The sequence below is a fragment of the Lygodium microphyllum genome, chromosome 6 (assembly GCF_053477565.2).
Source record: "Lygodium microphyllum isolate KBCC chromosome 6, Lygodium_microphyllum_v1.1.10, whole genome shotgun sequence".
Classification (NCBI taxonomy): Eukaryota; Viridiplantae; Streptophyta; class Polypodiopsida; order Schizaeales; family Lygodiaceae; genus Lygodium; species Lygodium microphyllum.
The window spans coordinates 16,875,985-16,886,660 of record NC_141140.1 but is presented as its reverse complement, the minus strand read 5'-3'; the positions used below and the strand labels follow the sequence as shown (position 1 = coordinate 16,886,660).

General features: G+C 43.1%; 1 protein-coding gene and 1 non-coding gene across 2 annotated transcripts; both read right to left on the bottom strand.

The window, feature by feature from the left end:
- Nucleotides 1-3,076: 3,076 nt before the first annotated feature.
- LOC148034329 (callose synthase 12-like) lies at nt 3,077-9,478 on the bottom strand. The gene has a single exon (XM_087679284.1). The coding sequence runs from the start codon at nt 8,861-8,863 to the stop codon at nt 3,509-3,511; it is 5,355 nt and encodes a 1,784-aa protein (XP_087535410.1). The 5' UTR covers nt 8,864-9,478; the 3' UTR covers nt 3,077-3,508.
- On the bottom strand, nt 5,816-5,895 carry LOC148034330 (small nucleolar RNA J33). Its single transcript, XR_015691257.1, has one exon. It is a non-coding gene; the product is annotated as a small nucleolar RNA J33 (small nucleolar RNA).
- Nucleotides 9,479-10,676: the final 1,198 nt, after the last annotated feature.

The following is a 10,676-nucleotide window of genomic DNA, read 5'->3' as shown; positions in this document are numbered from 1 at the left end:
TTGGACTTATGTCATTGGCACTGTGTCGTGCCTTGGCTTGAGCTCTTGAGCTCGTACATATGGCTTTTGTGCTAGTGGGAGCAATCTTGAATGCTTATTAGACATTGAGCAGGTGGTACTTTTATGCATTGAGTCGTTACATACTATTGAGCAATTAGACGCTTGAGACGTTGGGACTTCTTACCTTTTGGGATGATACATCATATGACTTGGTTCATTGTATGCTTATGAGCTAACTCTCAGTTTTGGATCCACTGACACCTACTTGTATCAAGTTTTGGTAGTGGCAGAAACACTTTGCCCCGTTGCCTAGGGGTGTGCCTACTCACTGGCAGATGTTTGTATGACATACTTGGGTGTTGGATTCATGCTTATCGACCGTCATATGCTTATGCTATGCCCGCATGATGCCGACTTTGGTCTTGGTAGTATCTGATTGCCTCCCTTGGGATTTATTAAAATTATTAAAAAAGACTTCCAAAAGATGCTTTGAATTCCTTATATACATATAAACATGTGACAAAGGGGATCCATGCTTGTAAGCTTTTGTGTAAGATCCAAATGATACCATGATGTAGACATTGACTTGTGTACAAGGGTGAGGTGTCCTCTAATGATGGTGATAGATCCCAAAACTTGGTGATGCAAGTGAAACTTAAGTATAGTTGGAGGTTAGTCCTTTGAAAAAATCTATGCACTTACTCAACCCCTAGGTGTAATCTTTTTTTACCTAAGATAATCTGTCCCTTTTACCCTTTACATTGACATCCCTCCTAAGAACTTGTTTTCCTAATTGCTAAAGTTATCTTAACCGAAAAGCAATGTAGCATACATAGTGCTTGAAGAGTAAACCCAAAGTGATAAGATGTAGGGTTTAAGCTATGGGTAAGGCTCTTGATAGGGGTTTTGGCCAAATTTTGTGGTAGAAATCGGATTTGTAAAAAACCCGAATCAGTATGATAACAATAAAACCACGTATTTGTTTCTCTCTTTGTTCGCAACGCATAGTTGATATTTCATTCCCATCATGTTTGCTCTGTTTTGGTAGCATGCAAGGATGAGAATAGTGCTTGACAAAGCTATTGTTACTTATATTTATTTTATAGATGTATCGTTCTTTTGCAAGATGACAACATGATGTTGCATTGTGACTAAACCACAAGATGCGCACATTGTTAGAGTTTCAATTATGCTTTCACATTATGTTGCCCAAGATTATTTGAATTTATCTATGTCCTACTAAGTTGCAGCAAAGGATTTTAATTAGGTTTTTCTACAAGCCATAGTTTTCCTTTTTCGAGAAGTCTTGAAGAATGCCTTGTGACTTTGTTTTTGCAGAGCATCCATCGATGCTAATGAGAACAATACATTTCTATCATTCAACTACACTACACTTGTTCATGAAAACAACATGCTATACTTCCTAATTACATATTTTAAGAAAAATAAAAAAGCTAGGTTATCTCTTTTACATGCGAGAATGATGATTTTTAATTTTTTGCTTAATAGTAATTCATATAGATAAATAAATTTAATAAACATTAGCAATATTTCAAAAACTAAATAAAATAAAAAAATGTACTATATAACATGTTGAAAAGTTGATACGGATCTATTTATATTTAAATGATTATGGAAAAATATGTCATTCGCCATCCATTCAAAATATATCGTTTATTCAAAAAATCAATTTTATTTTTTTCAGTACATTTGAAGGATCGTTCTGCTTTTGTTTTTTCTACATGTTTAAAAGATGGTTTTCTTTTCCTTTCGTTTCACTACTAATTCGCTATTAACTACTACTGCTACTACATAAGTCTTACTAATTAACTAATAATACTACTTATAAGTTTAATTGACATAAGTCTAACTACTAATACTGCAATCAATAATTAACCATTAACTACTACTAATAAGTCTAACTAATCAACTAATACCAGCAATACTACGTAAGTCTAACTAATTAACTAAAAATAGTACATACTAATACTACTTAAAACTACTAATAAACTAATAAGTCTAACTAATTAAGTAACACTACTAACTAACTAAATTAACTAACATAAAACTAACAAACCTGACACAAAACTAACCTCTCTCTCTCTCTCTCTCTCTCTCTCTTATTGATGAATAACACAAGCTCAAAGCAAAACGATTCTTAAGTTGAAAGCTAAAAGCTATAAACATGACAAAACACAACAAAAGCAGCGAATTTTTTTTCTTTAGAAAATCCGAAAGCTATGCTCAACGTTGAAAAAACGAGAGAAAAGATGAGTAGAAAAACGCCGTCTTGCTGAAACGTGTAACAAGTCTGCTTATTTCCACTTCCTTCGATGGAGATAGCTTTGAGAAGACCAGCCCTACACCAGCAGAAGGCAACACTGCACTGACTTCCCCATTGGATGCATGACGATTTCGGGAACATGTTGTCGCCTTTGAAGTTCTTCATGACACTCTTGGTGTCCGGGTGTTTCTTGTGATTACAGTTGTTCCATACAGCATTCTAAAGCAACCAGCTCATATCTCTCATTATCCAAGGGAAGAAGCAACGTTTGTTTTGTCAAAAAACGAAGCATGCTCTTCCTCTTACTTAACCTTAAGCAGAAGCTAGTTGAATGCTTGGCATGAGCCAGGGATAGTCGTGATTGCATGAATCGCAACAGATAGATGCTTCGTTCTTGCAACACAGGTAAGGACAAAGAGCAACGCCTGACATAAGGAGAATCATCCGGATACTGAGACAATAATTACTTTGGCTCCATGAAGGGCATTCAGTGCCACTGTCTTGCCTGTATGACAGGACCAAAAATACCCATTCTCACACCATCGATACTCTTTCATTCAGTCAGTTCCTCTCATGTGTATGTGAGTGTCGAAAAATTTATCAGCTTTCCCTGTATGTATGTGAGTTGATAGCAGTAATAGAATCATTATGAGACCAGTGATAGAATCACTACGCATTTTTTAGCATTACAAATAACATGTTACACCATAGAGACTTCTCAGGAAGGATTCCAAGAATGACTGCGGATAGAATGGATTGATTGCAATGACAGAAGAAGGCAGGCGAACGAAGAGAATAATTAGTCATTCATGTTCTACTTTCTCGGCAAAGATGAAGCAGTGCACCTCTACAATTGATATATCTCAATGGTGTTTTCTATGTCACAGGATCTTCACGAACAGAAAATTTAGGTGCTACAGGAGACACACTTCGGGCAATAAATCTCTAAGTTGCCTGAATTGAGGCTTAGTCCCCAAAAGCCCAGATGCCAGAAACATGTTGAAATAAAGAATAACATCAAAACAAATCTTGTGCACAATAAGTTGGATTACAATGTTGACTCTTCCAGATATCTGGAGGCAATATCTCGAACCTGCAGCATGCCACACAAACAGCATAGGTGAACATTGACCCCTCCAATTTGACATCAAGGACCACTGCATTTGACGAAGTATGATCAGCCATGCACATAGAACTCAGCCTTACCCACATTGTCTCAACTAATTAGTAGCCTGCATTTGGCCTCTTCCCATACACTATGCGGGAGATCTGAAGCCCTCTACTGAAAGCTTCGTTAAACAGAATGCGGGTCTGCATATTTTGGAATCCCGGTAACCATGACAACAGTGCCACAGGAATCATGACTATCATCCCAATGCCCAACTCATAGAGACGAGCTACGGACACTACAAGGGGCCACACTTTGGTGAACTGTAGGAATCCCCTGCAAACTAGTGCAATTGATAGCAAGCCCCAACCAGAAGGTACAAAAGCCAACAGGCTCTTCACTGCATCCAGTATCTCGAAATTTGTGAACTGAACCAGTAATACAATCACAAGCGTGAGAAAGAGTGCCACCAGCCCTTGGATGGAACGATAATAGATGTGATTTTTCGCTGAATATCTCACCGCAGCTAAGCCAAGTATCAGATAGATCACCACCACAAACACAATATAGACCCATGAGAGAAGGTAGACAAGGATGCTTTTGCTGTTACCAGCTATTTGCAACTGGTATACAATACCATACTGCACGAATAAGAAACGCAAGCTTAGCACCACCTCCAAGACCTTCCCCCAGAATCCAGTGCTCTGCAAGTGATCCTGTTCCTCATACCACCACACTTCCCAGCTTTCTTCTGAACTTGTTGAGATGCCCTTCTTGCACCAAATCCAATCCAAGAAATCATCAAAGTCTTCCACTGCTTTCAGCCAATCAAAGCCTGATGGGTTGAACAAAAACGGAGCCATAATCCAAGAAAGTGCCAGAAACCAGCTAGAAAATGTAATGAGGATGTAAGCTGTGTTGGAACCCACAGCACCAAAAGACTGGTATATAATGAGGAGGATGATAAGCTCTACACCTTTCACAAAATGACTTCTTGCAAACAATCTGTAATTGTGAGCAAACTTCTCGTGCTTAACAACAAAACCACGGCCAGTAGCTCGATATTTTGCGCCTCCATGGAGTATGGTCCTGCCAAAAAAGTGAGCACGTGTGCCAAGAGAAAATGTGAAGAAGACAGATGATAGCTGCAGCATCATTGTGAGAAACTCCCAAAGTGCCCTTGTGAAGCCATGCTCGATAGAGCTCTCCACAACCATCGGAAGTGTTGTAAACAAACCAAGTTGCACAATAAATTGCTGATTAAGTGAAGCAGTAAGGGCACTGTTGGTGAGAGCACCTGCACCTGCAATCGCTTTTTCAAGCCCACTCAGAGAAAGATAGACTCGGCCCCATAAAAAGGCGTAAACTGTAAACACCACCATTAAGTTGCTGATGAAAAAGCCAACAGTTGTGTAATAAAAAGACAGCATGCGGAAAAAATCAAGTCGGTGGCCAAGGCGGTAAACATCTCTGCTCAGGACCTGTTCACCGTTCCCACTTGCAACCTTGGCCTCGAAAAGTGCAATCTGATTCAGTCCAACATCTCTACCTTTACCAGCCTGGATATACTCATGGTGAGTCACATTGCCACCTCTGAGTGTGCAGTTAAACCCAGCATAGATGTCTTCACTGATATTGATGACCCTAGATGCCTTGCTCATACCTCCTCTGGTCAAAAACCATAAACGATCAAATACATCAGGGTGGCCATAATGCATCCGTATCTTCAAAGGATTTGCAAGAACACGCTGGCCAAGAGTCACAAAACTCGTCTCCTGAGCAGACATGAACCATGCTAGTGATGAAACTGACCCTGTGAACACATGCTCTCTGACACCTAGAATCTGGGGTCGCCGCAGCCCATAATGCTTCGTGAATTCCTGCAGCAAGTTGCGAGCTTTCAGCGCCTCCTCAAAATAGTTGTCCTGGTTCATGTCAATAGTCTGTACAGCATCTCCTCTTGTGAATATCAGAGCATGATTTTGATTCTCCGGCTTTCCTTCTCCCAATTTCAAAGGCCCGGGGAGCTGAATTCGGTAAATCTCAACCTCCTCCTCCAACACATGGTCATATTTAACAAGGACAGAGAAGTACTCTTTCGAGTTATTGTCTAGAACTACTTCATCCACATAGGCAATCCTGAGTGCTTCATGCATTTTCATGAGGAAAAAGATGTCATCAGCTTGGACTGCTTTCTTTGCCTTCTGGGCTCCATAGATCTGGCATGTGACGACATATGTAAATTTCATGCTCGCAGTGGCGCGTCTCTGTGCTTCCTTGAAAAGTCCATCGATGCCACTACTTGTGCGGCTGAAACCCCAATGACGGCTTGAGCTAGATGAGATATCAGAAGCAATAGAAGAAGAGAGGGTAGCTGCTCTCTCAGCTTCACTAGATGTAGCAGCCAGAAGCTCCCTGCCATGCTGCATCTCCACTTCTGATGCCCCATCCAGGTATGCAAGCATTTGAAGCGCCTTATGATAGTACATCATTCCTCGAACCGTACGAACAAGAGTTTGACCTCTGTATGATGCCCACAGTCTTAATTGTAACACCTTGTCCTGAGCCCACAGCTCCTGGACATTGTTGATGCCCTCAACCCTGCGCATCCGCTCCAGGAAGTTCTCCCACTCATCTGGAAAGATCTTCTGGAGATAATACAAAATTGAGATGCCATCTTCGTTTTTTTCCAGCAGTTTTTCTCTGTTGTACATGACATCCTCACTGTAGTAGGGGGTCAAAACACTGAATGCAAGCATCTTCTCAACAGAAGGGGCGCGAGGCATCTTCATGAACAAAGAATTACTGAAGAATGCCAGTCGCCGCCTGGCTTCCAGATTCTTAGGCACATTCACAAATGATTCTTTCACGCTAAGTGTTGTCTTGAATCGTCTCAGCTGACGGAAAAAGGCAGTGTCTTTGGGATTTGGCAGCTCAACAGCATCTACAAACAGAAGCTCAGATGACAAACCACTGTCCTGCACTGACTCCTGGAGCTGCTCTTCTGACCGGAAGTCTCGAACCACTACCTCATACAAGTTTTGCAGTGCACGCACTACAGCAGTCTGATCATCAGGCCCTGGCTTCTTCTCTAGAACAGTGACAAGAGCCAAGACCCTCGAATGGACTTCTGGCAGCGTCCTGACCACATACCTCTGAGAAAATATGTCAGAACTTAAAGAGTATCTGATATCTGACAAGATCCTGTCGATCAGATCGTGTTCCTTGCTCCCCTCTTTGACAATCCTGTTAAGAACATGCACCACACTGTCATAGCACTCAATCACCGCACCCCTCCTGTACTCGGTCTTACAAACCTTTCTCCACAGTCGTTTGTCATCTTTTCCATCCCATTGCTTGGCCTGCTCCAGCGCAAAGAGCAATTCATTGGATAAGAGCACTGATGGCCACTGCACGACACTTATGTTCCAGGCCGGTGCAGGTATCTCCAGAAGCTCCACCTCCCTGTCACTCAGGAGGTCCTCCTCCCTGAGCACATTGATGATCGAGTTCCATAGGAATGAAAATCGACCAGCTTCCACCAAGTTAGACCCGAGCTTTTCATAGGTAGTGCTCAACCCATATCTGAGTTTGAAGCGTTGCCAGAAGTTCTTGATCGAGGAATACCAGCTGCCCCAGGTTTTTACAGGCAAAAGTGATTCCTCTGGAACAAGATTGAAAGACACTGCACTGGCAAAGTAAGGAAATCTCAGTTTCAGCTGCTGCATGTTCCTTAGCTCACCAAGGTGAGCAAAGAGTCCAACAAGTCCACCCACAACTGACGAGAATATTGAATACCAGATCTGTATGTCCATGAAGTAAATGATCATTACGGGCACCCACAACACAAAAACAGCAAATCTGTTGCCTTTCCCCCAAAATTCGTGCCAGGCATACTCAATGTTGGTCAGATCCAATAACTCCCTGGTGGGAGTAACCAGTGGCTTGATCTGCAAGAAGTAGCTGAAAGCAAATTTTACAAGCAGCACTCCCAACCAGAAGAGGGTGTACTTGATATTGTCATATATCCCTTCCCGTAGGCCACGGCCCACAAACCAGCGGGATTGGAACCACCATGTCAGTAAATGGAAGACCCTCCATTCTGATTTCTCCACAAAGTTCCTGATCCAGGGGAGAATAAACAGAGTTAGTGCCAGAATTTCTGGAAAGATGAATACAACTCCCGCCTCCAAGAAGGTGACAAGTGCACGGTTAGCCCCAGCTGACCACGCTTTGGCAGTGTTCCTCGCATTCCACATTCTGATGTAAAGCACCACAAAGATGAGAGTCCAGCCAGCAGCCACAATGATTTTCAGAACCATGCGCAAGCCAATAAGCAGTGTTTCCCTCGATATGAGGCGGAACTGCATGAAAAGATCCAGTAATGACTGGAGGACTCTCAGCCCAGCCCATGTAATGAAAATGCTTAAAACCTTAGCTTGCACATCACGATGCTTCAGCTGATTCCAAGGATTGCTGTCACTGTTAAATGCCAAAATGATCATGGCCTGCAGCAAGAGAATCTGGCCTGTCCATAGGTGATCAAAACTACGGAAAATATTCCAAAATGAGCGCTGCTCCACAAATCCTGTCTTTCCAACTTTGCGCTGAATAAATGCATCCCCATCCTTTTTGGGCTTCACCATAAAAGTGGAGGCAAGATTCAAAGGCCATCTTAGCTGAGAAAAGCACCTCTTCGACCAGAAGTATTCATTTATGTCATCATAATTCCTCCATGCAGAGTGAGGAGCTTTCCCTTCCCTAGAAGCCTCTGCCTCTGCCTTTACAACTTCATACAGAGGAGTAACCACATTCTTCAAGAAAGCATTCTTTCCTGAATAAGCAGGCCGTGCCAGTTGGTGGGCTGCATCATCCATGTAGTGCTCTAGGACCCTGTTCATCTCCCCTGCCATGTGGTGAAAGATGAAGGAAAGGCATTCCGGCATGAAGCGCAGATTGGCTGCCTCTCCCCAGATAAGGAGATACAGTGAGATGTAGAGAAGCTCCCGCTGCTCATTTACTTCGTTTGCATTTTTAGGAAGCCAGAGATTGTGTTTCTTGCTCAAGAAGGAGCACCAGCTCACATAATTCTTGAGCACCTTCTTCCTGAGCTTACGAACCACCTTGCCATCCATCCGATCTGCAGGATCAGGGGGCGGCTGAAGCCTCATCTGGTCATTGGCAAGCAGCATCACTATGTGCTCGCGCTGGTTCTTCACATTGTCTGCTTGGAAACCATAAAACAAACCTAGCCAATCAAGAAGATCCATGCCACGGCGCCATCCGGTGGGCCGTGACAGTTCGCCTACCGAGAGCAGAGCAGCATGTGCAGCACGGACCTCAGGGAAGCGCAGAGCGTCGTGATCTGCAAGCATGTCGTGCAGAGGCAAGATGTTGAAGACATGTTCACCGATGCCCGCTTCCTCATCTTGGGTGCCCTGCGATGATCGGAATGAAGCCCTTGGATCCATGGAAGGAGAGGATCCCCGATGATTGGAATGGATTGGTCAGGAGACAGAAGTCGCAACTCTCATTTGGGGCAGATGAGTTTGGCTGAAGAGACGTGCGGGGTTGCCCTATTGAAGGCTCTGTATACCCACCGATATGGGATTCACCTGTGGTTCTTCTTCTTCTCTGTCTGTCTGCTGCTGCTGCTGCTGCTGCTGCTGTTTCTTCTTCTTCTTCTTCTTCTTCTTCTTCTTCTTCTTCGTCTTCTTCTTCTGTTACTGGGCTGCTCAGAGAGAAAAATGTATGTTTTGAGCTGAATAGCATAGCCCTGTGAGTGATGCTCCAAGTGTGGACGAGGGGCAATGAAGCATGGATAGCTAAACTTACTTGGGAGTTGGGAAAGCCCTGTAAGGCTTAAGCGTCCCCTAAGACGGAAACACGCAGAGAGAGAGAGAGAGAGAGAGAGAGAGAGAGAGTCACTGCAAAACAGCGTCAACTCTTGATGTTTGTCCCGATGTGAGAGAAAGAAAGCGGGAGATCGGCCGTGGCGAGAAAAAGGAAGAGGGTGACTTTGGAAATTAACAGTGTTTGTTTTGAGACGCGTGAAACACAGAGAGAGAGAGAGAGAGAGAGAGCGCGTGTTCGTGTTCCTGGAGGTGAAACGATCGATCGGAGAATCAAAAGTTCCGCAGGCGCACCTCGTTAAAATATAGTTTGGCTCTTGAGTCTTTGGTTTTGCTCCTCTTTCCCGATTCTTCCCAAGCGCGAGAGGATAGCGAGTCGGGAGGGTACCTAGCCTGCTTCGGATGGGGTACGCGTACCTTGATTGTTGTTTGTTGCCTCGTGATGATTCACGATTCGCAAGAACTTTTCCACTCAAATTTTAGGAATAAAATATTTTTCTTTCTTGCTTTTTGTCGGTTGTGTTTTTTAAGGAAAAACAAAAAGAAAAGGCTGGTGAGCTTCGGATTTCGCAAGTGCATTTATCGATAGAATCGTTCTTCGCTTCAAATGCACGTCAAAAGCTTTTGCAGACCGCCGCGAGTCGCGACCCCACACCTCCCACGAAATGCACGGGAGTAACTTCACAGTCTCTCCAGACTCCCCCCCACACTTGGCATCTCACAGAGCCATATGCCACACGTACGCACCATCCAATCCACTTGCAACCGACATCCTACTAATTCCTCACCGCACCCATCTCCACTCTAGTCTCTCCCTTAGTATTATTTGTTATGGTAATGAAGGTAATAATACGTAGGCACAGGTCCTTGAACCATTGTTATAAGTGGGGCCGAAAACAAGTCCACCATCTCTTGTCATTTGAAGTTCCACTTTGTTATCATAAAAAGAGAAGGTGCATATGCTGATGGGTTCAACTAGGAGTTGTCATAAGTTGCAATTCACTTCATCGACCTTAAGCTTATCATGAGGTATTGATCATGCAAAACAAGTAGAGGTAGGCATGCGAAACCATCCATGATACCCTCGACATCCCACTTGGTATTCCTGGCATGTGGTCTACCACATATATTATTTTCATGTTAACACAACGATAAAGATTAAGTGTTGTTTTCCTTTTTCCACCCACCACAAAGAGATCAATTTCAAGTAAAACTAGAAACCATTGAGCTATCAATCTTACTATGGATGGCTTGTTTATTAAATAAAGCAAAGCTTGACCATTTATAAAAGAAAGTCAATAGAGTGGCCGAAAGTTAATACATAAACTTCTTCATAGCATCCCAATCCTTGCCTTTCTACAACTGAATAATATCAATGACCTACTTACTTGTGAAGCTCATGGGGACATCCATGTTATATTCACTAGGTTGG